At 41.6% G+C, this 27658-nt stretch overlaps 1 protein-coding gene across 1 annotated transcript; it reads left to right on the plus strand.

The window, feature by feature from the left end:
* Positions 1-143: 143 nt before the first annotated feature.
* Positions 144-27326, plus strand: PSAP (prosaposin). The gene is made up of 14 exons (XM_069980626.1): positions 144-251; positions 6624-6757; positions 7471-7545; positions 8648-8773; positions 12213-12407; positions 14476-14625; positions 16798-16854; positions 21056-21178; positions 22002-22097; positions 22857-23037; positions 23607-23770; positions 25680-25760; positions 26057-26164; positions 26424-27326. The coding sequence occupies exons 1-14, from the start codon at positions 212-214 to the stop codon at positions 26457-26459; spliced, it is 1566 nt and encodes a 521-aa protein (XP_069836727.1). The 5' UTR covers positions 144-211; the 3' UTR covers positions 26460-27326.
* The last annotated feature ends 332 nt before the right edge of the window (positions 27327-27658 follow it).

The raw sequence follows: 27658 nt of genomic DNA on the forward strand, positions 1-27658 counted from the left end.
ACACTTCCTCCCGGCTGCAGCACAAACTCCTCTCACCCTCCACTAACATGGCCGCTGTAATACTTCCGCTTTCTTATCCCGCCTGCTAGAGCAGCCAATCAGAGCGGCCGCTGAGTAAGGGTCAGGTGACCGGAGAGGCGTCTGGGCGTGGTCGTGCTTGTTATCAGGCTCTGCAGTTCGGCCGGGCAGTCAGGTGACTTCAGGAACAGCCATGAAGCTCCTTGTCGCGGTGTCGTGTCTCCTCGCTGCCGGTAAGAGTCTAGATACTAATATCATACAGATGTCTTCTCCCCTGTGCCATGGCTGCTAGGGTAGGAGAGCTGCTCTCTATGAATCCTGACCTATAGTCATCTGCTGGTTGGTTACTTCATTGGCGAGCTTCGGTACCGCACAGTGTGGACCCGGCTCTGTACGGGCTCATGAACACTTTTTGTAAGGTTTATAAACGCAGATGTCGCGTGTGTGATAGGGATGGTGTCGTCTTTTGTCTCCCTGCACTTCCTGCTTCCTCATAGTCAGTGATCCCAGAGATGAGGCGCTGTGATGATACAATGTAATGGCAGGCTGGCTCCTGGGGAGGGCGCTGCTTGTATTTATCCCCCTGGAGACATTTGCTCCCAGCAGTGTAGTAAGGAAGTCTGTGCCCCCAGATGTGTGGTGTGGGGACAGTCCCTATACTAACATATCTCAGGAGACCCTAGTGATGGTGGCGGCCACAGCCCTGGTCCTGCATGGGGGGGCGGCCACAGCCCTGGTCCTACATGGGGGGGGCGGCCACAGCCCTGGTCCTACATGGGGGGGGCGGCCACAGCCCTGGTCCTACATGGGGGCCCCCACTATATCACCTCTCTGGCTATACCTTATGGGTATGTTTGTGGTTGTTCTTGTTATGTTGTGTGAACATGGCTTTAGGGCCGGCTTCACACTGATTTGTGTCTGTTTTGGGGACGTTATTTTTTTTTTTTCTTTTTAAAGGATGTAAGCCGTACATCAGTCAGTATCTGCACTGACTACAATGTCCTACTAAACAAGAAAAATGTAGCAAAATGGAAAACAATGAAATGTAGACTAAAGGAAACCATGTTTGTTCCATCCTAGAAGGTAGTTGTTACTTGCACAGGATAGAAATGTGTAGGTGGGGTGACCTGTGGCCAGAACGCTGCAGAGCTCCTGTACAGTAGCATTGGAATAGAGAAACAGAAGCTTGTGGATCACACGTCAGTGCTGGTGTGTGTGATTCGCTGTAGATTTTCATATTTATTTAAATAGATTATCCAGTAAAAATCTTTCTTTCAAATCTCAAGTCTTCCTGTACTAATCAGCTTCTGTATGTCCTGCAGCTCTCTGCTGACACCTCTGTCTGAGACAGGAATTGTCCAGAGCAGGAGAGGTTCTCTATGGGGATTTGCTGCTGCCCTGGGCAGTTGCTGTCTCAGACAGATGTCAGCAGAGAGCACTGTGATACTGGAAAAAAAAAACCACCACCTGCAGGACATACAGCAGCTGATTAGTATGGGAAGACGTGAGATTTTTAAATAGAAGTAAATTACAAATCTCTAACTTTCTGCCACCACTTGAGTTGAAAGAAAAAGATTTTTGCATTTAAGTGTGACAGTGAGAATCCTTCCACAAAGATAACACAACCCTGGCACGTCCCATGTGAGGAGCCCCTACATACAGGGATAGTTGTGCACGCGGAGCTGCCGCTGCTCCTCCTCAGTGTTTTCATGCAGCAGAAACCTTACAGATTGTACAATGAGAGCTTTTGTGTTTTTAAATAAGTTGTTAAATAAGTCTTCAGAAATTGGACAATTGCTTCCCAGCAGTAATAAAGATGACTGGCTGGTGTGTCTGAAGGTCAGGGGTACACCTAGCTTGATGAGTGCTCTATATGTGGGGCACAATTTGATCATGTTGACCTTTACAATATCTCACATGCCTGTTAGTTCCTCAGGTGTAGCTTTTATTAACCCTCATTTATTGTTAGCTTATAAGCACATTTGATAAGGGCCGCTCTACTTTCATTTAGCTTGCGTCTTCTTTGCAGCCTCTACAATGTGTTTGCCGGCTTTTGCTTGCAATGCCTTGACTAGGCACGCTTAATCATGTGGCCGGGCTGCACAAATGATCCTTGCATCTTTTGTCCGGCCATTTAAATGTCTTCTCGGCCATTTGTCTCCTGTTTGTCATTTGTCAGCTGATCACTAGCTATTCTACACGGACTGAATCATTCAATGGTAAGTGAGGAACATACATTAACGGTAATTGTCCGGCGTAAAAGGGCTTTAACTCCCTGCTGCAATCTGCTCTTCCTCTAAGTAACCGCTGAATGATGAAAACTATTACGGAGGGGCTTCACTATTAAAGTGACTGTACCACCAGGCCCAGGCTGAAGCACAGGAGGCGGGCCGACCCACCCTTAGTGGGTGGAAACCCTAGCCCGTCTATAATAGGGTTCCATTGATTCTAATGGAGTCACATCATGGAGGAGCTGGGGTTTCTTCACACTGGGGGTGGGTCGGCCCGCCTCCTGTGCTTCAGCCTGGGCCTGGTGGTACAGTCACTTTAAGGACACAAATCATCACTAAGAAATAAACCAGTGCAGGTGTTTCTGTAGTGGCCATAACTTTCTATAGGCTGGGTTCACACATGCAGTATATGGCTATGTTCCCACTTCGTAATAATATTCTCATAAGGCGTCTGTCTCATTAAATGGATGGACGCTAGTGATCATTATTATGTGTTACATGACGGACGCCTTCTGGCGAAGTGGGAACATAACCTAACCTATTAGCCAAATCCATTAGTGGAACTGACGCAGGGCCTGTAGCGGAATGATTTGGCCCCTGCTTTGACTGAAATACAAGGTGTGAACCCAGCCTGAAGATGAGAATGGTGTAGAGGCATTTATTTCCTCCATTGGGTTATGAAAGTCACTTACAGCATTGTGTAAGTGAATTACAGTGACCTGGGTTCAGTGATGTGTAATATATTGGATATATTACAGTTAGATAAGTTATATCCAAGTTAGATTTAAGTTGGTTCCCTATATATTTAGTTTGCTGGTGTTGTAATACACAGTGGAGCTCGGATAGGAACCTGCAGGATCAGTCTTGGTGTGTGATCATATGATCTGTTTATCACTTTCGCAACTGTGAGTCAACACATTCCTGAGCAAATACTGGCAGTCAAGTGACCTCGGCCTGTGCACAATGTATACTGTGGTCCTCGGCCTGTGCACAATGTATGCGGAGATCCTCGGCGTGGGGTTTAGGGAAGATGAATGCCCCACATAATTAACTGAGGGGGTTTTAGTAGGAATAAAATAAGTGCTGAGACCTGCTATTGCAGACAGTTGTCCTAAAAGAGATCATTTAATTTATTCCTGGTGCTAGTTTTTTCTTTCAGCAGTGTAGATGATACAAGGCTAAAAGGTGAATCAGTAAATTCTTACAAAGCTATTTAGTTAAAATTTTTGAAGGTATCTGAGGTCAGCGGACATGGGATCAGTGCTCAAAATAAACAATTGGAATAAATTTGAGTATAAGAATTTTCAGGCTCCTGAATAATATATTGTAAGAGATTTCATTGTGAGAGTATTAGCTGCACCCTTTGTTTAACTTGCTGTAGAAAATCTAGTGCTTGTCTACCCGTGTTAACTTGCCTAGAATAGTCCTTGACTTAAGAATCCTAGTGCTCTTCTCCAGTGTCAACAAGTTATTCTAGGTTATGTGAACACAACTGCAGAATTTGGTAATCATTGGTATTGTGAGGCTCGAGATTTGTTGTCTGCGATCTTCATTTTAGGGCTCGTTCACATCACTATTCGGCCCTCTAATGCTCATCTAAGTCAGCAACCTTTTAACCCCTTCCCTCCTCAGCCACTTTTTGTTTTTGCCCTTTTGGCCTCCTCATGTTAAAACAGCCATAGCACTCGCATTTTTTTACCTACAGACTTATATGAACCCTTATTTTTATTTTTTTTGCAATGACAGGCTTAATTTTACCTTAAATAATGCAGCGAAACTGGAAAAAAGATATTTTCACAACAGGGTTTTGTGTTTCTGCTGTTTACCCGATGGTAAAACTGACTTTTTATTTATGCACCGATTGTTCATAGAGATTGACCTCTGGAATCGGGGATCCATTACTGAGGGCTGCTGGAGCCCATAGTAAAGGATTGCCAACTCCGGATCTGTCCACTAGACCACCAATGATGTGCTTTTAATGTCATTTAAATGGTTAATTAGCCGGATGCGTTGATTGGCCCACACTGGCTGATAGCTGCGCTTCCCGGGTGCTGATAGCAGCCAGGGCCACCCTGTACAGAGGGGGCTTGCATTGTTCCTCTCTGTAAATCCCTTAATCCATGATAACGTCCCTGGATGTCAAAATGAATTAAAGGGGTTGTCCAGCAAAAATCTTTTTCTTTTAAATAAACTGGTATCAAAAAGTTATATAGATTTGTAATTTACTTCTATTAAAAAATCTCAAGTCTTCCTATAGTTATTAGCTGCTGTATGTCATGCAGGAAATGTTTAATTTTCAGTCTGATACAGTGCTCTCTGTTGACATCTCTGGGTGAGACAGGAACTCTGTCTCGGTTTTCTATTAATACCCATAGAAAACCTCCCCTGCTTTGGACAGTTCCTGTCTCGGCCAGTGATGTCAGCAGAGAGCACTGTGTCAGACTGAAAATAAAACATTTCCTGCATGGCATACAGGAGCTAATACATATAGTAAATTACAAATCTATATAACTTTGATACCAGTTTATTTTAAATAAAGAGATTTTCGCTGGACAACACCTTTTAAGGAGCTTACTCTGCTGCAGGCAGATGCATGCATGGAGAGCCACAGGCCCCATTTATTTCAATGGCCAAAACCTAGTCCACCAGTGACTACCATTTGGTTCCCACATATACATGTGTTTTTACTCTGACTCAAAAGAAAGGCTTCCTGCGCTTTTGAGTCGGAGTAAAAACTTAATGCATGTGTGGGAAATCACACTGGTTTGCAATGTTTGGACCGTAGAAGTAAACTGGGGCGTCTGGAACTCCATGCAGGTTTATATTGCCAGCTGATTTTGACAGGTTGCTGATGTGTACATGCATCAGAGGGGCAAATTGTGGTGTGAACCCTGCCATAGATTTTCTCATACACCTAAGCAAGTTTGGTGTGTCCCAACCCCCCCCCCCCCCCCCTCACAAGCTTCCTGCTTAAGGTGTCATCTGGTACTTTCCACTTCTGCTTTTGCTGGTCACAGGATTGTGATATTAGTATTGCCATGCAAAGTGTTAAAGGAGAAGTCCGGTGAAAATTTCTTATCAAAGTATTGCCCCCCAAAAGTTATACAAATCACCAATATACACTTATTATGGGAAGTGCTTATAAAGTGCTTTTTTTTTTTTTTTTTTTTTTTTCCCCCTGCACTTACTACTGCATCAAGGCTTCCAGAGCTGTGTGGGCTGTGACTGCTGGAGAGGATGATGGCAGAGGGATGCTCAGTGTCCCCCTCCCATCATCCTCTCCAGTAGCCATAGCCCGCACAGCTCTGGGAGCCTGGTCGTGACATCCCAATGTTCTCCAGGAAGTGAAGCCTTGATGCAGTAGTAAGTGCAGGGAAAAAAGCCCTTTTATAAGCTTTTCCTGTAATAAGTGTATATTGGTGATATGTATAACTTTTGGTGGGGGGGAATACAATACTTTAATAACAATTTTCACCAGACTTCTCCTTTTAAAAGGGTATTCACTACCAGTATTTATTAAAATGGTAATTATGTTCATTTAGCAAATTGGGAAAACACCCCAAAATTACATGACTCTATCCATGGTGTCATGGAGTAGAAGACTATAGACCTTAATTTAGGTAAACTAAAAGAGAAAAAAAAGTAGTTATTGTATGTAATTGTAGTAATAGCTTTCTATTAATCTGTACACCAGTGTACCACTCTGTGTTGAGGAGCGGACAGAGCATTGACGTCAGCACTGCTGCCTGTCCAGCTGGTGGAGGTCTCCCTTCCTAAAACCCACTGATCAAGACTTTAACATGGTCCCTAAAAATCCTCTTGGCAGGGCATCTGTGATCACTTGCATCTATAGGCAGGGTGGGACTTGGTGGTAAAGATCTTAGGATTGCACCTGAATCCATCAAAAGCTAATGCATTCCCTCTCCACAATTCATTTCAGCACAATCCAGGTCTGTAGAGCAGACCGCTTTAGGTCACATCACTCCTATGTAGCTTTGTTTGCCAGCAGTGAGTGCAGGAGATGGTGATGACTATTTTTCCCTATATCCAGGGGTTCACCCATTAGGAGTGTTCTGTACATGCCTCTCTAGGTAAGGGGAGAACTCATCAGTGTGTATGTCCAAATCCTGCTTCAGGCTGCATTCACACTGCAGAAAACAGACGTAAATTCCGAGCAGAGTCTGCGGTGGGGATTTGGCTCTGAATTTCCGGCTTATTTTCAACAGTGTGAACACACCCTCACTTTTTAAATTTATTTTAAATAGTCACATCTGATAGAATCTTAGAGAGATCACTACTGTTCCCCTCCAAAAAAAAAAAAAAAAAAACTATTACAGTTGTGTGAATTTGTAATATATTTCTTTTTTCTTACAGTTGCTGCAACGCCATTATTTGGCACGGAGCAATGTGCCAATGGCCCAGGAGTGTGGTGTGTCAATGTCCGTACTGCTTCTCAGTGTGGTGCAGTAAAACACTGCCAGCAGACTGTTTGGAACAAACCTGTTGTGGTATGTTATGGGAACGTCATGTTGATGGGCCGGCCACACACACTACACACAAGCTGCTGATTTTCATTGTGGGCTTGTTTATTACTACTGTAGTAAAATGAGCAGCTGCATCCTCTTAAGGGCACTAATACACCTGGTGTGCCCCTCTAAGTGAATCCGCCATGAAAGAAACTCTACACTATTTTTCATAAAAACCGCCCTTTGTTTTAGCTTTTTTTGATTTGTAAAGGATAATACATGTAGACATAAACAGTACAGTGAATTTATACTTATGATTCAATATATAAAATGGATGGTTTGGTGTACGAGGGGGCTAGTTCTGCCCCCAGTGCACCAACTTGCGTATTGTAGAAAGTGACGACTTACTGGAAACAGTGCTGAGGCTGAAGGTAAGAAAATTACCTCTATCCTCGGCAGTCTAACTGGCTAACATGGTGGCTGGTTATACTCTTCTATCCTGCTGTTAGTCTTCCTTCACTAGACTTTTTTAATGGTAACCTGTCAGCAGCATTTTAATGCCTAAACAAAGGGCAGTGTACAAAAGGGCTTCCTACCCTGAATTCATAGGGGCCACTCTTACTGCAATCCAGTGATCCAGGAGTATGCTTTACCAGTCCTGGTAACTGATGAGGAAGTTATGCAACCCTTTCTGGGACAGAAAACTATTATATACTTTGTTTTTCCTGAAATAAATAATTTGCACTGTCTTTCAGAAAACTGTTCCATGTGACCTATGTAAAGAGGTGATGACGATTGTGGAAAACTTCTTGAAGGATAATGTCACTCAGGTATGTAGAGACTAATGACCTGCTAGTGTGGTTATAGACCTAAGTGTAACGTCATTGTTAGCAGGCTTAGTGGAGACCAACTGCCAGTACTTCCTGCAGATCAGTTAGGTTGAGCGTGTCCAGCCAACTTTGTAGGTTGTATCCATGGAAAAAGGCTATTAAAACAATGCAGGCTCATCTGAAATATATAATTTAACATCGTGCATAAGTTAATCCCTAGAAATTTAATCTTTTGTTCTCCACAAGATTTCTGTGAGGAAATGCAATAAAATCCTGCAGACTGACAGGAAAATTTGTCCTGTTTACTTTTATCATTTGCTCCTTATATAATATTGAAAGTAAGGCTGATCGTAGTGGCGATCCGAGCAGGACCAAGGATTCCCTCTTCGGATCGGCGCAGGTGTGGAGATTGCAGGGATATTCAACTAGCAAATAAACTCTCCACTCAATGAAGTTACTTGTAGCGTGATATCTGATATATATGATACATGCACGCTGAATATCCCTGCAATCTCCACACCTGTGCCGATCCTAAGAGGGAATCCTTGGTCCTGTTCGGATCACTACTACTACTTTACCATACACCAATCCTTTGGTGTCCCCGACCTGGCTGCGGTGCACTTCTTATGAAGCCTACAATAGAGTTGTGCCTATTTCATAGCACAACTCTACTAGGTGAGTGGTTTTCATCTAGACTTCTCACCCCCTCAGTTTGTTTTTAATTTTAATACACTAGGAAGTGTCCCTTGCTTTTTGTCTCTCCAAGAAATTCTGGTGTCATACAACCACACACCCAGGCTAACTGCAGATCTGTTGAACCAATATGCCATCTGTTTTTGGCCATTACAGGAAAATGTGTCAACCTTATGCCGCTTAGATACTGATTTTAGGTTGCAGACCAGTTTTTATTTTAGGATACATTTTTATTTTGTTTTGCATTATTTCTAATGTTTACTGGGTTGGTATGTATCTTGAATAATGTATGCGTACTTTCCACAGAGACTGTGTATAATGGCTGCTCATGCTAGATTCAGGCACTGCATAACAATTTTGTAAATGAGGATTTTCTGTATTCAAACTGTTCATCTTTGTCTAATTTCAGAATGAAATCCTGCAATACCTGAATAAGGGTTGTGAAATTCTTCCGGACCCTTCATTGGCTTCTCAATGCAAAGAACTAGTTGATGAATACTTCCCCATTTTATTGACCATCATTGAGGAGGAACTGGTAACTTTAAATTTTCCCATTCTTTCATGTTACATATTTCTTGGATAGATAAAATTTCCGCTAGGAAGATGCAGATAGCTGTGCATTGATCTGTGCTGAATTAATGGTTTGGCTTTGTAACTTGGTTAACTAGCTTAAAGGGAATGTGTCGCAAAGTGAAAAAATTTTTTGAAAGTGTTGAAACTGAATTTGTTATTTTTTTTTGTTAATTTATATGTGGTTTTCATTTTTTTTTACATCTAAGGAAATATGAAAAATTAACAATCTAATTTTCCATATTTCCCAGTGATGACCACCAGGGGGAGCTCCACCAGGAAACTGCTGGTAAAAGCAGCCTGAAAGCCGGCTGCTGAAAAAAAGAGGCAGTCTCTGCTCAACTGCTGTGACATCATCACCTCCCTCCTCTTTTCACAGGGGAAACAAAGAGGGGAAAGGTGCTATTATGTGTACTGCTGGGCAGCGCCATTTTGTTGTTGTCTGCACAGCAGTACACATATACAAGCATGTCCCTAGCCTTTCATAATAAACCTCAACCTGCTGCAGAACCTCAGACAGCTCGCCTGCTCACACTCATCTCCCAAACTTCTCACCGCCCATCCCCCGCATGCACATAGTATTGTTGTTACACTTATACAGACAGCTCATGTCATACATTCCACATGTAGAGGGTATGTAATACAGGAGAGTACAGGCTATTGCTCTCTGGTGTCAGCAGTGTCACACGTTACATGGGTAGAGGAGGTGTGTGTGTGTGTGTGTGTGTGTATATATATATATATATATATATATATATATATATATATATATATATATATATATATATATATATATATATATTACACATACCTCTGTGTAACGTGACACTGCTGACAGAGAGCAATAGCCTGTACTTTCATGTATGTATGTATGTATGTATGTATATAATATATATATATATATATATATATTATATACATACATACATACATACATACATACATACATACATACATACATACATACATACAGGAAAGTACAGGCTATTGCTCTCTGGTGTCAGCAGTGTCACGTTACACAGAGGTGTGTGTAATATATTATATATATATATATATAATATATTACACACACCTCTGTGTAACGTGACACTGCTGACACCAGAGAGCAATAGCCTGTACTTTCCTGTATGTGGTTGTGTGTGTATATATATATATGTGTATATATATATATATATATATATATATATATATATATATATATATATATATATATATATATATATATATATATATATATATATATATATATATAATATATAAATAATAGGGTTTAATAGTAACTTGGTTTAAGAGCGTTTTGGTTTAAGAGCTCACAGTTTTTAAAAATTGTGACTTGGTTTAAGAGCATTGCTTTGGTTTAAGAGCTCCCTGTGCTGGGGGGGAGGGGGAGTGGGGGAGGGGCATGGTGTCTGCATAGCGGGGTCTACAGCACTGTACTCCAACCCAGGAAGTCTCCCTCACCTTCCAAATCATAGCTGATCCACTCCAGGCTGGGGCTTACATCAGGGGACAGGACTGTGGAGGTAATCTCTTCATAGCTGTAACCCCTCTCCCGGGACAGAGAGTGCGGCTGTACTGTGCCCACATCTGCCCTGCTTATTCCTTCCTGCTCCCTGCAGTCTCTGTCAGTCCTTGTGTTTTCCATCCTCTCCATTACTGTACAGTAACTTATAATATCACAGATTCTGCTGTTTCTGAATGTTTGTTTCATTAGATTTACCTGTTATTCAGAATAATAAATCATTATTTTTGGGGTGTGGAACCAATTGTCTGCATTTCTATGATTTCTTATGGGAAATTTTGCTTTGGTTTAAGAGCGGATTTGGATTACAAGCACGGTCCGGGAACGAATTATGCTCGTAATCCAAGGCACCACTGTATGTGTGTGTGTGTGTGTGTGTGTGTATATATATGTATATGTGTGTATATGTATATATATATATATATATATATATATATATATATATATATATATATATATATACACACACACCTCCTCTACCCATGTAACGTGTGACACTGCTGACACCAGAGAGCAATAGCCTGTACTTTCCTGTATGTGTGTGTATATCCTCTGTGTAACGTGTGACACTGCTGACACCAGAGAGCAATAGCCTGTACTTTCCTGTGTGTGTATGTGTATACATACACACATACACACACACACACACACACAGGAAAGTACAGGCTATTGCTCTCTGGTGTCAGCAGTGTCACACGTTACACAGAGGATATACACACACACATACAGGAAAGTACAGCCTATTGCTCCCTGGTGTCAGCAGTGTCACACGTTACACAGAGGTGTATATATGTGTGTATATATATATTATATATACACACACACACACACACACACACACACACACACACACACACACACACACACACACACACACACACACACACACACACACACACACACACACACACACACACACACACACGCTGCTGGGGTGACAGGGGGGGGAGAGAGGCTGGGGTGCCAGGAGGAAGCTGATGTGAAGGGAGGCTGGAGTGACAGGGGAGAAGCTTACGTGGGGCACAGGGAGGAGGCGCAGTAGAGGCAGGCTGGTTCCTCGCAGTACAGTGGATGCGGTGAGCTTTCGGCACGGACAGGCTGTAATACACCGGCCCGGAAGCTCACAGCTGCTGCCCCTCGGTTACCGGACTTCTCTCCTGCTCTGCAGCGTCGCGATGTCACGTGGTCGCCGAGCAGGAGAGAAGTCCGGGCACTGAGGGGCAGCAGCTGTGAGCTTCCGGGCCGGTGTATTACAGCCTGTCCGTGCCGAAAGCTCACCGCATCCCCGTAACTGTACTGGGGAGACCGTCCTATCCAGCCCACCCCTGGCTGGTCTGCTGGAAGGTTAGTGGGAGCGGTCCGTGGGCCAGTCCGACAGTTTGGGGAGGGGAGAGAGCTGCACAGAGCTCTCCTGTCTACTCTCTGTGCGGTTTCTCTCCTCCCCCGTTCTCGTTCCTGGGACTTCAAAAAAATGGCGCCGACACCCCGCCCCAGGTAATTCAGCTGTGTACTGCACATGTCTATGCACATGCGCAGTACACAGCGACGGAGCCTCCAGTTTAAGTGAACCAGACGGACTCCGTCGGTTCACTCTAATGTTATGGAGGTGCCGTATAGTGTCTGTGTGTGTGTCGTGAAATGACGTCACACACAGACACTATTAAAATGGCAGCCCCCTGTGCATACATTCATTTGATTAAAAGACACTCAAGCCCTATGCAAAAAAAAATAAAAAAAATGCAAAACACCTATTTTTTCTTATTACCTTTTATTAAAATTTTTTCAAAAATGTGACACTGTCCCTTTAAAACGTCATTCAAGGACTCTGTATGATTGCCTAATAATAAATGTCTAATTTTTTTTTTTTTGCAATTATCTCTAGGGTAATCCATCAGTGGTTTGCAGTGCACTTCACCTTTGCACATCCCTGCAGCAGCACTTGGCCAATCTAAAACAACCCCAGCAGCTTCTCTCGAATGCAATCCCTGACATGGATATGTCCAAAGTGGTTTACCCATTTATGGCAAACCTTCCTCTTCTTCTCCCTCCCCTGGACAGACCTCGTGAGGAAACAAAGGTAACAAACTACTATTGCCTTAAAAGCAGTAGACTCTTATTATTTGAAATGTCTATACGTTCACCTAAAATACAAAAATGAGGCTGACTCCTGCATGGGGGTGGACTAAACAGTAGGCTGGGGAGTTGTATGTGCAGCAATGTGCTTCTCCCTGCAGTATCCAGAGTTCAGTGGCGTGTTTGGCATTAAGACACTGACTTTTGCATGTTTCACATCCTTACATGTGTTTCCCCCAACTGCTGGTAATATGGCCATGCCAGTGTTTCCCTTTTGGCAACTTTGACACAGTATGACTGCCATTTGCATGTCTGAATCCCAGTCTGTCCGTTTTAAAAATCCGGTAGGGAGGAATTGCCTCTCCCTGTGCCTGCAGTTAGTGGCGGGGCCAAAATCTGGACCCATGCCAGGCTTCGGGATCTCCAGCGCTGACATGTCTCAACCAAGATGGACTGGTCGCTAAGGCCAGTCAGGGACTGGGGTGGGACGCTGCTCAAGACATTGATTGAGCGGCCAGCCCATCAACCAGGTCAGGCTGATCACAACTTGGGGATGGCTGATGCCTTCCGGCGGGTTCCCACCACTTACCGCGGGCACTGGGAGAGGCAAGTTTGTGCTAGTTATCAAATTCCCCCCAGCCGGGCTTCTCCTTTAAGTGTCGGCTAAAATTGTCCAAATGTCTAGTGTGTGAGAGACACAGTCCTCGTGTACTATTGTAATGGTGAGTTTACACAGACATTTATCTGACAGATCTTTGAAACCAAAGCCAGGAACAGACTATAAACAGAGGACAGGTCATAAAGGAAAGATTGAGATTTCAATCTCTCTGATAAATCTGTGTAAAAACCCCATAAGAATTGCTGTGGCCATAAGTTCACTTTGCATTAGGGTTTTAAACTAAAGTATTAGTCTTCCCTAACAATAAAACCATTTCTGCCGATGGTCTTAGAGCTCCTCTTATGACGGAAGTGTCTTTTTAAAAAATAAAAATCCCCCTGTTTAACCTGTTACCGGGAAATTCCTTGGCTTTTTGTGGTAAACCGGTTTACCCTGCTTGTGTACGAAGGTAGAAGATGCTACTAGTAATACAAACATTAACACTTACATGGCTCTGATCTGGCTGCTATTTGAACAGAAGAGATCAAAAAGTTTTATATATGTATATAAATTAAAAAAACCTTTTTGTCTTGCAACCATCTGTCACGAGAAAGATAAGCATGCTATGTGGATCTTGGAATGGGGTGACAGTAAAGTTCCCCCCCCCCTCCCCTCAGGATAACCGTTTCCTATAATGCTAAAGTGGTAGTGGTTAAAAAGAAAATGCTAATTTGGTATCTGTAATCATAGTGACCCAGAAAATTACCACTAACTGAATAGAGTTTCATTTGGTAATTTTTTTTTTTTTTTTCATTTACTTTTCCCCTCTTTAAAATATTTATAAGAGTTAATAAGTTACCTGAATCCCAAAATGGCACCAATAAAAAGTCTAATTTGTCTTGCAAAAACCAAGCCCTCATATGGCTGTCCGCATCACAGTGCTGTCTACAGTAAAGTTTGAACCGACTCTGTCCGGCAGGTGATGCAGTTATTGTCCTAAAAAAAAACAATTTTTAAACTTGCAGCCCTGTGTCAAACTGGCGTGGCCTAGAGTGACTATGCATTAGGCTGGCACAACCCTCCTCCCTGCCTCCCCTGCTCCAGGCAGGTATTTTCCTATTTATCACCTGTGAGAACACTGCACATGGCCTGGATCGTTAAGGCACCTGTACAGTGTTCACTGCAGAGGAATAGAAAAAAGCCTGCCAGTGGCATTCCTAATGATGAGGAGGGTGGGGAGAAGGGACGGAGGGGTGGTGCAAAGTTAGGGCACAGATACATTAGGCCACAGGGCTGCAAGTTTAAAAGTTGTTTTTTAGGACAATAACTGCATTACCGGCCAAATGGACCCCTGGACAGATCTTGGATTAAAGGTACAAGTGGTTTGGGGGGGGGGTGACAGATTGTGGTTACAAGTCGCTTTTAGGCACTTCTCAGGTGAAGTAACACTTTTTTTTTTTTTTTTTTTTTTCAGAATGTCCAGAATGTTGATGTTTGCAAAGACTGTGTTCAGCTTTTTAGTGATGTTCAAGAATTGCTTAAGACCAACACTTCTTTCTCCAAATCATTGATTGAAAATGCTCTGAAACAATGTGATCAGCTTGGAGGTGGCTTGAGTGAAGCGGTAAGTTGCTTTAGTATCTCCCTAAAAATATGTTCTGAATACGTCAGTAACCAGTATTATTATTATATGTTAGAGACAGAAGCAAAAATGAGACTACTGTTTAATGGCACATTTCAAAATGCTTCCCCTTTCCAAATGTTTCATTATTTCTAATTACAGTGGTCCCACAAGTTGCAATATGAACTGGTTCCAGGACAACCATTATATGGTGGCAGAAGGGTATCTTGATATCTTAAGACTAGCTTTATGCCAGGGACCGCAGCTATTAGTCCGCATGAAGCAATTGTTTTTACCAGCTAATTACCATTTAGATCAGGGGTGTCAAACTCAGGCCCTCCAGCTGTTTCAGAACTACAATTCCCATCATGCCTGGACAGCCAAAGCTAAAGCTTTGCCTGTCCAGGCATGATGGGAATTGTAGTTTTGTAACAGCTGGAGGGCCTGAGTTTGACACATCTGATTTTAGATGCAGCTTTCAAAACTGACAGCAGCATTTAAATGGATTTTAAAATTCTTCTGTGGTAGTCGGTGGCAGGATCACCCAGCCACCAATTACCCCTGTTTGCCATTTTAAAAATTTTTTACATTTAAAAAAAAAAAGTAGAAATAATAAATGTAGTTTGCAGTGTTTTTTGCAAATTTTTGGTCACTTAACATCCAGAAAAAGTGATCAAAGTCTCATATGCACGCAGGCTACCAATAACTACAGATCATGGCACAAAAAATCCTCACAACACCATAGACCAAAGATAGGAGCGTTATAACAATAGTAATAGAGCAATTTTAAACCCACTTAGTTTTTTTCAAAAGTTTTAACTTTTTAAAAGCAGTCAAAATAAATTATATAAGTTGCTTATCGAAATTGTACGTCATCAGGCATGTTAAGTTGCTGATGGCAGTGAATCTCGCAGTTCAGACCCTCTGTGATCAGGAGAGATACTGTAGCAAGGGAATCTTAAGTTACAGATCAGGCAATGCAGCTAGAGAGTGAATCTCACAGCTAGAGTACTATCCCCATCTATAGTTCCTGATCATGCACCGCAGTGTGTCTTGTTCCCCCGATCGGTACAGTGCTGAACACTCAGACCTGGACCAGTCAAAACTTTTGGCATCTGTCACATGTCAAAAGTTTTTCCGAATGACAGTGACATGTTAATGATGACTCTTTAAAGTTTACCTGTCTATGCCAGGTTGGTACCATTCTGATACAATAGGACTTGTGCAGGGAACCTACTTGGCATGGCAGTATCCAAGGATACCTTCTAATACCAGAGTGGATTTTATGCAGATTGTGTAGCCTACATTCTAGTTATATGTTGTCAGAATACCTTTTTTGCAGCTCAAATGAATACAAATCAAACATAGTAGTTGCTGGTAGAGCATGCCTGCTCTGTTGAAAAAAAAAAAAAAAAAAAAATGGTACTTGGAGATATGCCTGTATACTGTTGTGCAGATGTGCTTAAAGGGGTTGTCCAATTTATAGAAAAATTATTCAGTATACAGTATTAGCAAGTGTACTCGCAGCCCTTATGGACAGCAGCTCCCTGTGTACCCCATAGAGCTAAAATCACACACCTCATCCGGACTTGGCTGTCCTGCTCTGTGGTGAGTTTGTCCATAAGATAGCCAACATGGAGGAGCATGTGACAATGCCCCGCTTCCAGTGTCCTCCACTGAGCCGGTATATGCTTATATAGGACACTGGGGGTGGGAAATGTTCTGTCGGCCGTTTTATGGACACTCATCGCAGGGCAGCACAGCCTGGAGGAGAGAAGTCTGATTTTAGCTCTGATGTACTCAGGTTGCTGCTGTCAGTATATACAGTGAGAACAGTTACTAATACTATACACTGAACAATTTAACTTTAAAATGGTCAACCCCTTTAACATATACCCCAAATTTAGGGTACACTTAGATGTGTACATAGCCCAAGTCTAAACCAAGGTATCCCATATATTAGGAGACTCTCACTAGGTTTATGCTGGGTAACCAAGGCATCATATCCTAATGACAATGCTCAGCAGAACAAATTATTACTCAAATTTTATGCAGCTGATCGAGGACACGAGAACTGCACACTAGTGTTGTGTTCTATTAAATGAATGTCTGGTACAACTAACTATATGCAGTGTAGAAATGCATATAATTCTTTGTTTTGTTTTCTCTCTCCAGTGTAAGACTTACATTAATCAGTATGCCGACCTTTTCTTACAAATGATGATCCAAGTGGTAAGAATTGTAACACTTAGTGCTTTATCACCAACAAATATCTATTCTAATCTATGCATTAGTGGGTTACATAGCATGGGTAACGTAAGGGATTATCCAAGAAAAACATGGCTGCTTTCTTCTATAAAACTGCATCTCACCTGTCCTCGGGTTGTATGTGGTATTAGAACATTGGACGGAGGAGGAGGAGGCTGTAATACAATCATCCGTTGCTCCCATGGGTGTCCTAGGTAATGAAATACTGTAGTTTGAGACTTAGTGAAGGACTGTTTGTGATGCTACAGGAATTACTACCTACCTATTATAGTCAGTAGTTGAACGGCCTGGATTATCCATATTTTCTTTCTAACACAGCACCCGAACTACATGTGAACTCCGGAAGTAGCTGGCTCTGCCCCCTGTGTAGCAGTGGTGCCGGGGTACTGTAACCACAGCTCCCATTTGACGTGCAGAGGAGGAGGTTGCTGTACCCTGCCACTGTATATGGAATGGAACAGAACAAACCACTTCCATTCTCAGAGTAGTGCAGGGGTGGCTACACCACTGATCAACTATTTATAGGCTATCAATTTTATTTATTTTTTCTTTGGGGGAAAACTTATTTTTTTTTTTTTTTTTTTTATGGTGCAATAAAAGTTATATTTTATTAGATTGCTTGACTGTTGGAATACTATAACCCTTTGCCACCTTTACGAAAGGTGCTGATTATTTGGTATTACAACTTTTCTATTTAAGTGTAACCGTACTGCAGTACCACATGCAAAGGATGAGTTATGCTGTTTATAGCAGAAAGCAGCTAGGTTTTGTAATCCTGGATAACTTTAACTTAAAAGAGTTGTCTCTTAAACCCTTCCACTGTTATTGCCCAATACCAATACACTTTGTATAGCTGTGTCTACTTTTAGGGTGCCTTTACACCTACCGTATCGCAGCAGAAAATCTGCTGCAGATCCTCAGCAGATTTGACAGTGCGTATTTAATGCTGTGTTCATTCATTTAGTTAAATCTGCTGCGGATCCGCAGAGGATTTTCTACTGCGATACGGTAGGTGTGAAGGCACCCTTATGTAGACCTACCCCCCCCCCCCCACCACCCCTAGTTTTGCTTGACTTCACTGTGCTTTGTGTTCTGTTCACTTTATTTTTTTTGTACCTACACCCTTCGTGTTTACTTGTCATTTAACTGAAACAGCTTTGTCTGATATTTCCTTTCTCTTTGGTGCTGGTCCTTTTTGTTTCTATAACTGATCAGGATCAGGTATGTGAGACGCTTGATACTGTGTGTACTACAAACTGCACACTAAAAATACTAAACTGCTGCTGCTGGCTTTTTTTTTTTTTTAATTTAACCTCAAAGAATCTAACTGTGCAAATCCTGACTTTTTTTAATCTAATTTATTTGGGATGGGATCACACACAATCATTTCAGTACATTTTTTAATTTTAACATACAGAAAAACATACATACGCAGCAGATTAGATCTAAATAACTGAACACCGCATCAAATCTGCTGCAGATCTGCGTATACGGTGTGTGTGTTTGTACCCTCAGGGTACAAACACACACGTCTTATATGCTGCGTATTTACTGCTGTGATACGCAGCAGATTAGATCTAAATAACTGAACACAGTATCAAATCTGCTGCGTATCTGCTGTGTGTGTTTGTACCCTCAAGGTGATTTGTCTTAGAGGTTGTCCTGGACTGAAGGCCGTGCCTTAGTATAGCATATAGACAGTGAACAGGGCCAGAATCAGATGGCTCTGTTTGTTGTGCAATGGTGATGCTATTCCCAAAGCTTTAGCTCTCCAGGCTGATGGGAATTGTAGTTTTGCAACAGCTGGGGTGCCCAAGGTTACCCTTCCATGACCTAGACAATTGACCTAGAAAAAACTGTAAAGCTAATGTCATCAATTAGGCTCAAAATATGTAAACAAAGAAATGCACCAAAACTGAATTACTACAAGGGGGAATAATCTTCTGTCAGTACCTCAAGTCATACACTCTTCATCATGTAGCAGTTATCGCATGAGACATGCCATTAGCCGGACTGCACTTCTCCCCTACCATGTCATACACTTCTAAGCCCTTCTATTTTCTTAGCTTTGTCTTCCAGTAAATATATGCATTGTGGTTGTTGTAGACGTTTATATTCCAAAAAGGGCTTTGAAATTAATATTTAATCTACATGGTGCTGCAGACTAATATTTGAATTGCTTTATTGTTTTAAGAATTATAATTTTTTTAATGTAATGGATTAGTATATCTGTGCTGTGTTATTGACGGCACACTACAGGCTTGCTGCCTTTTTCTGTTGTAGCAAAAAACAGCATTGAGGTTTACTTGGCCAAATATTTTTTGATCATGTGAGCAGTATTTTTCTAAACGTGGTTTGCAGCACATTGGCCCAGATTTGTTAATCTGAGACAAAAATCGGACACGTTCTTGTCTGACAACTGAGTTGCGATTGGCTGCTATTTGAGACAAGTCCGTCCACGTTTTGTGTCAGATTGATTAATCTAGGCCGTAGCGTATGTACTATGGATTTTATGCTGCTCTCACATTCCCGAACAATAAATGTAATAAAGTGAACACCGCATAGCACAGTCTGCATGCAATGTGTTAACATAGACTGACCTATAGAAGTTTGTACAAATTTTAGTTACTATAGGGCATGTATTTCCCTTTTTTTTTTTTTTTTTTTTTTTTTTTTTTTTTTTCCTTCTCAGATTACAGCAGATTACTGAAAGTTAGCTTTTTCCCTCTCATCTGTTTTGGTTTTTATTTTATTTATTTATTTTTATACAATATGAGGACAGCCATCTTGTCTGAGCTGTTTTTTTTAACAGCATTTAGTTATGTGAGTTACAGCAGTTGTAATGGCCCTAATTGACAAACAGGACTATTCCCATCTACAAGACTTTAAAAATTTCTGAGCATACTGACTAAAGGGGTCATTCCATAAGGAGTGTTGGGGGTAAGCTGTGCTGCTCAGCTTCTATCTACAGGTGTTGCCTTTCACTGTAACAATGTACAGATCACTTTACAGCAGACTTCTGCCTACTGCCAAAGACCACATAAGAAGTCTCTGGTTAGGGCCCTATTACACAGGGCATTATCTGCCCATTTGGGCAAATTCCAGCAGATATCGCCACAAGTAATAAATGCAACAAAGCCAAGGAGCCAATCATTGACTGACTGTCTTTTAAAATGTTAAAAAATAAATGTATATCTATATTTTGGCCTAATATAACTTGCTATTAAAGTGTAATATGTAACTAATGTTTGACTTAAAGGGGTTATCTAGTATTAGAGCAAATTCTACTTTCTTAAACAAATTAAAAAGCTCCATACCTGTTTGGTATTACCATTTAAGGGGTATTCCACTAAAATATAACTTGATATGTTGCTGCCTGTGGTGAGACTAACAATTTATTCCATACTTATTACCTTTTTCTGTCTCCTTCCCCCAGTCCTCAGCTGCTGCTTTCTGATGAAAACATAGCAATCTCTGTGTAGACCTTTCTGTCTCCCCCCTCCTTTTGAGACATCTGATGTAAACAAGTCCCTGGCAAGATTTATCTGCAAAACTAGTTTCTTTGTAATACTGGCAGGAATAATCACAGTGAGTGCATTAGCAACTTGACCTCAGATTATTCCCCTCAGCATTACAAAGAAGCTACAATGTTGCTGATAAAGCCATTCAGGGAGTTGTTTACATCAGCTGTCTCAGAAGGGAGGAGGTGGTGACAAAGGCTCTCACACACAGATTTTTGTGTTTTCAGCAGAAAGAAGCAGCTGAGAACTGGGGCAATGAGACTGGATAGAAATCAGGATGGAATGAATTGTTAGTCTCACCATGGGCAGCAGCATATCAAAAGTTGTCTTTGAGTGAAATACCCCTTTAATCTCCATTCACTTCAACTGAGTTGCAGAATCACTCCCACACTGAGGGCAAAAGTGGTGCTGTTTGTGGAGGAAAGTGGCCATGTTTTTTGAAGCCTAGATAACCCTTTAATGATGACTTCATAATTTCAAAGAGATTCTCTCAACTCTATAATGAACTTGTGATTAAGCAATTGTAATGCATCTAGAGAATTGCTACACTTTGTATATTCCTTTTTAGTGATTTGTACCAGGCAAAAACTTGTTGTTTTATGTAAAACTTCTTCTAATAGGTGTTTTTTTTTTCTCCATTTAAGCCAGCACAGCAGATCTGTTCTTCAGCAGGGCTGTGTGCCCAGGAGAAGTCCACACCAATGTTGGAAATCACTCCAGCAAAAGTTGTTGTTGTTCCTGCAATGAAACTTCAGCCTTCTGTCAAAGTAAGTTCTTCCTAATCATTCCATTCAGGATGCTTATTGTATAGATTAGTGTTTTAACCCCTTTCAAGACAGAGCCCATTGATGCACGGATGTCTGGGTCAAATTAATAGTGTTCCTTCTTGCCTTCTAAGAGCCATAGCGCTTATTTTTCCACCTACAGGGCTGGTTGGGGTGTAAAAAAAAAAATTTTTTTTGCACCATGATCTCTAGTTTTTATTATGATAACATTGATCTATGCTGTGGCATAGCATAAATCGGTACATGCAGACTCTATGCATGGATGGCTGATCCGACAGGATGGAGGTAAGTGACTTACCCCCGCCGTTGATACAATCGATTAGGACCCCGGTAGCATGGCTGCGAGGGTCCCGATCACTTAGTGACTGGGTGTTTTCTGTCCCTGAGTACCTTTTTAAATGCCACGATCGCTGCATTTACAAGGTTAATAAGAGGCAGATGCCTCTTATTATCCTCAGCCCCGGACACTCTGATGTGTGCGGGACCGCTCTCACTGCAGTGGTTCCACGCATGTCAGTCAGCCCCTGAAGTCAGGAACGTGTATATATACATACCTACTGCACGGGGTATGGACAGTAGGAACGTACATATAGATTACTGACGTGAAGGGGTTGACTACAGTCCTCAGGTACCCCCAACAGATTGTTTTAAGGATTCTAGTCAGCACCTAGGGCACAGCTGTTTGTATGGGATATCTTCAGATCAGCTGTTGAGTACTTGAGAAACACCTGAAGCGATGACACAGGGACACTGTTAATGTGACCACTGTAGTTTTGATCTAAATTTGCATTTGCTTACTCTCTAGGTTGCTCAGAAGCCTGAGGGTTTTGATACAGTCTGTGAACTGTGCCAGTTAGTAATGACAAAACTTGAAGATCTTCTGGAGAAAAACTCTTCACAGGTATGCTTCAGCCTTATTTCTGTTTTGTTGGTGAAAAAAACACTTTTCCTATAGGTCTATACTCTAGGTTATACTCTAGATTTCTGCAGCTTTTTTTGTTTTGTTTTGTTTCTAGAACTTGTACTATCTGACTTTTTGACTCTTCCCTGCAAACTGCCTTGTAGGAGTACTGTGTGTTTAAAATTGGTATATTGCTAATGGGGGGGGGGGTCTCCAGTGTCTCCCCTCTTAGAACTGAACCCGAGATGAATGATTTTCTTTGTGGGCAGCTGTAATCTTTGGCCGAGTGAGTGGTGCCAAAGAGAGAAGCTGGAGACTGGAAGGAGTTATGTTCTGGCTACTGGGGGGGTGGGGTAGTGAAATGCTCATATAACTGTATGGTAGACAGCTGTAAAGGCCGACTGTGGAGCAAACAAGCGCTGTTAACGCTGGTTTACTCCTCGTTCCCCGCTCACTGCCACCCCCATTACACGTGGCAGCAGCGAGCTAGATCGTTCGGGCAGCCCTTAGAGGATAATGGAGATCTGCTGCTGCCGCCGCTCCTATTCCATGGAGTGACAGCGGCAGATTGCTGCTATTAGTCGTTTTTCTTTTAACATGGTTGAAAGACAAACGACAGCAATGATCAGCTGACATGAACGATGTCGACTGATCGTTGCCTTCTATTACATGGGGCGATTATAGTTCTGTGGAATAGGGCCTTAAAGCAAATCTCCTAACTGCTGTTTACAATTGTATTTTCCGTTACTTTCTCTATAGGAGCACATAAAGGAAGCTCTTGAAAAGGTCTGCTATGTTATTCCTTCTCAGTACCGTCAGAAATGCAAAGATCTTATTGATACATACTGTGTGCTTATTATTGATCTGTTGGAGCAAGAGGTTTCACCAAAAGAAGTCTGTGTGGCCATTGGACTTTGCGCTATCCACCAACCTAAGATTGGTAAGAGACTAATTTATGTAGGATATTGGTTTATTAAAAAGTGTATATAAAAAGGATGTATACATCTGTTTGACATTTTTGAGGTTAATTTTTGAATGCAACAAGCTTTTCTTGATTTAGAAATAAACCACCAAGGTAAAGAAAGTGGGGATGGAGTGGTCACAATTCTTCAATAATGTTCAACTAGCCTTGAGTTACATTGACTAGCCTTGAGTTACATTGACTAGCCTTGAGTTACAAGATTGACTTTATCATTCAATGAGTTACTCCAACGTACCCGCAGCTGTACTTAAAACAAAGGAGGCGGGGGCCGATCTGAAGATTGCTTGGGGGGGGGGGGGGGGTCAAACCCCTCCCCGCTATCTCTTTTCCCTATCCTGTGGAGGTTGGAAAAGTGACGGCTTCAATCCACAAGACTGCGTGCAACTCTGTATTGTCTTGGAGATTGACAGTTAATATCAATCCTGTAGATAGCGCCACAAAGTCAGCTTTGCCCTGGCCCTAAATTTGGGAGAAATTGTTAAAAAAAAGAAAACTAACTTTTTTTTTTAAACTTTTTTCATTACCAGTGAAACTTACTGCAGAACATATTCAGTCTGGTGCTTCATGTGAAGTTTGCAAGATGATGGTGAATTATATGGACAAATTGATACAGAAGAATGCTACTCAAGAAAAAATTAAGGAGGCTCTACAGACTGTGTGCCATTACATGCCAGAGGGCATGGTCGATGAGGTAACTACTTATCACTACAGTGCACTTCAGTCTTATAAACTGATGCTTAACAACGCTGAGGGAAAACCACTCTAACTAATAAAGTAGTGTAGTAGTCCCATGAAATATAAAAATAGGAAAGCAGGAAGGGTACGTAATGACGTACACTTGCACTTCCCTGTAGCACTGCTACCGTATCCAGCTGACAGCCTCCTGCAGCTCTTTCAGCTGCAATATCACTTACCCAGCTGATCAATTGCCCGCTTAGCCAATCTGTGACCGGAGCAGTGCCCCTGAGTGGCTGAGCAGGCAGTCCATCAGCTAGGCCTGCCTCACTGGCTAAACTATGGAAGTTTCAAGACCAGTAGTAAACATTCTGACAAGTCTTACCATTGATTTTAGCCATTTCTCTATCTAGAAACCCCACATCCTCTCAAAGCTTGTCTACTAGCCTGCTCACTCATCTCCTGCCCCACTTGACCACAGCTCCTTCCATAGTAGTATGGGCAGTCTTTTAGGCAACATGAATTCTCCGGCTGCTGGGGCCAGAAACAAGCACAGATCTCGCTAATTGCTGAGCCTTTACACTGCTTGTGAAATCGAGGACCTGGGCTGCACAAACAATTACTGTATCATTTTTGCAGCCCTGGAAACTGACAGCATAGATATGTATATATCTGTGCTGTTAGTTTCCAGATCACCAGCAGGGTTTACTTAACACACTACCATTTTCTTCCAGAGACTGCTCCAGTTCAGGTGTGATTTGCAATTAAGCACCATTCACTTCAATGGATTGGAGTTGCAAAACAAACACCCAAACTGGAGACGAGTGGTTCTGTCTTTGGAAGAAAATGGCCATTTTGTTTGTAGCATTGAATAACCCCTAAAATTATATATAAAGAAGTAATATAACTTCATTAAAGTGAAGTCCCATCAACTTAAAAAATCTCAGGCAGGCAGAGGGTGCAGGAACATAAGGAATGTATACTTACCATCATGTGCCCTCGCAGCCAAAGCTTCCTTATCTCCTGCTGCTGCAACATCACATACCATGTTGATTGCCTGCTCAGCCAATCAGTGACCGGGCCCTGGGCCAGACCACCTCTGCAGTCGCTGAGTGGGCAGCGACTGCATTTTATTTTGAAGCTTGGTATAGTGGAATCCTTCCTAATCCTTCATTCGAATTAAGAGGATAAACTATACAACACTGCTAACTCTGAGGGGAAACACACACACGAGCAACCACTGAATTCGGAGAAGGTGACTGAATGCGTAACCTTGTGTAGTCCTGATTTATTTACTTCTCTTTACATTGTTACTAAAATGGTTTTAATTGAGCTTTGCTTCAGTCACCTGGCACCACCACTACACAGTGTAAGGACCCCAGCCTTCCAGCTCCATTTAAAGGGGTTGGCTGGGGAAGCAGAAAAGGTCTTTACCTGTTATACTTCATTTTCTCCCTCTGCAATATCCTGCAGATATTGGACGTTGTGTGCAGGCATTGTTTCACCTGCACATGATGTATAAGACATACATCTGCCCACCTCATCTCAGAAGGTTATACTTTTAAGACTGATAGAGGGAGAAAGTGGAACACCGGGGAGCACAATAGGTAGGACCCCTTGTATAGTGCAGTCAGTGAGTTTAGAGAGAACCTTGATACTCCAAAAGAGCCGCTGACCTGATCTTCAGCACAACCCCTGCAATTCTGTCACTGTGCTGTACAAGGTTCAGTGAAAGAGGAAGCAATGTTCCAGTGACTAAATACAGAAGCAGACTCAAGGGACCGTGCAACAGTCCCTTTCTGTAAAGAACCATCCTAGGTTTTGGCAATGTAGAAACAAGGGGTGTGTGTGTGTGTGTGTGTGTGTGTGTGTGTTTAATGTCTTCTGCATACACATGCATTAATATTCTGACTTTCTCTTTTTAGTGCGCTGCCCTTGTTGCTCAGTATGAACCTTTATTTATTGAACTAATATTGCAAGCAATGGACCCAACACTTGTTTGTGAGGTAAGCTTTTTTTTGTTCCTTGTTTGAAACTTTTTTTTTTTTTTTTTTTCCCCTAAATGGGTTATCCAGGATTGGAAAATCATAGGGGGAAATGTATTACTTCTGTGCATTTTTAACACTAATCTGTGGTTTTCTTGTTATGAAGTAAAATTTTCATGCTAAAATTATTTAAGAGTTTATTTAACATTTTGCACTTACAAGAAAGCAAAACACATGTTGGTGAATTGGATAAAATTATTTTTTTAATAGTCATATAGATAAATCTATATAAAGGTTTAACATGTTTTTATTTACAGAAGATGAGTCTCTGCTCTAATGCTCAGAAACCACTTTTGGGAAGTGAAAAATGTATGTGGGGGCCAAGTTACTGGTGCAAGGATATGGAAACCGCAGGAAGTTGCAATGTAAGTTATTCTTGCCAATCTGACAAATCTACATAACAGACACTCTCAATTCTTTTTATATATACATATTATATACTGCTAATTCTGCATGGGTGGTGGGCATACTCCTGCCACCGCATTTTTGTTTTATTGACTTGTGTTTCTATTATGTGGATAAAACATTACTGATTCACACTAGTGATCTAAGGATTATTGATATAGACAGTTTGCTTTTCTGTTTGCAGTCTCCATTTTATCAACAACCATTTCTCTCTTTCAGGCTATTGAGCACTGCAAGCGTCATGTGTGGAACTGAAGCAATGTGCCCAAATGAACAAGAGTGATTGGATTAAGTGGGGTCACCCCCCGTACATCTGGTCCCTAAAGTGCAGGGAAAAGGGGTTCTGTGAAGGTGGAAATAACTTGATGTACATATTCATTGTTTAGGGATAATTAGGATATTTTTGTTTTTGATGGCTTCTAATAAATCTAGGTTTGACAATATGTAAGCAATAGATGTCCATATTGTAATTGAAATGTAAGCCAATCTCCATAACAAGCTTATGCTCTGTATTTTAAATTAGGTTTCATCCTTATGCATGTCTCTCCTTAGTTGATTTAATTGTCGGTCCTTGGGCACTTTTTACCAACTCACACAAATGCCTTGTGGTTTTTTTTTGTATTTTGATTTAAAGCAGTCTTGATGGGGGAAGGGAAATTACATCTCTGAACTAACTTTTGGAAACGGATACATTTACCTTTTTGGTGTGTTTCTTAAGCATTACTCTTGTAGTGCTGTAAAGTACGGTTACCAGTACAGTACCGTTTCATGTTTTAAAAATTTAAATGCTTGTTTACTGTGCTAAACACGAAACTTGAACTCATTTTAACTTTTTTTTTTTTTTTTTTTCCCCCCATGCTACGGTCCTCTCAAGCTAAAACTAACTGTGGCCCAGATTTAATAATCAATCTGAAACTAAAACTGTCTGGTTGCTATAGGCAAAGCCAATCACAGCTCAGCCTTCATGTTTTGGTGAACTTTGGTAAAATGAAAGCTGGGCTGTGATTTAATATGGGCAAAAATCAGTGTGTTGCAAGCAGATTGATTAACTCTGAGCCTGTCTAGATTTACTGATTTGTTTCTTGCACTAAATGATAATAAAAGCGAATATTCTATCTACAATTGAGTTGAATGTAATTTTTTTTTTTTTTTTTTTTAATTCTGTGTAACCCCTAGTATGTTCAGGTTTACAATAGTGACATGGATGGTAATCGATAATTTGGGGTTTTCTTGTAGGTCGATAAAGAGTAACCCTGGAGTAGGGGGGAGTAACCCATCTCTCTATCCTCCTCCATGACAACATCGACATCTAGACCAAACCCCCTTTACGGGGCGGAGCATATGTCGTTGATAAAAATGCATGAAAACTACAGAATTTAGGCTTTACAGCTGTGTAGAGAGGTCCTCATACAGAAAGGGGAGGGCAGTGTCACTTTAAATGGAACCAATTGCCA

Source organism: Dendropsophus ebraccatus, chromosome 8, assembly GCF_027789765.1.
Source record: "Dendropsophus ebraccatus isolate aDenEbr1 chromosome 8, aDenEbr1.pat, whole genome shotgun sequence".
In the NCBI taxonomy this organism is placed as follows: Eukaryota; Metazoa; Chordata; class Amphibia; order Anura; family Hylidae; genus Dendropsophus; species Dendropsophus ebraccatus.

Excerpts from the sequence above, each read along its gene's own strand:
- PSAP (XM_069980626.1), top strand. The coding sequence starts at position 212 with ATGAAGCTCCTTGTCGCGGTGTCGTGTCTCCTCGCTGCCG. Across the intron at positions 7,546-8,647 it reads TGAAGGATAATGTCACTCAG|AATGAAATCCTGCAATACCT; the intron begins GTATGTAGAGAC and ends GTCTAATTTCAG. Across the intron at positions 23,771-25,679 it reads CAGAGGGCATGGTCGATGAG|TGCGCTGCCCTTGTTGCTCA; the intron begins GTAACTACTTAT and ends TTCTCTTTTTAG.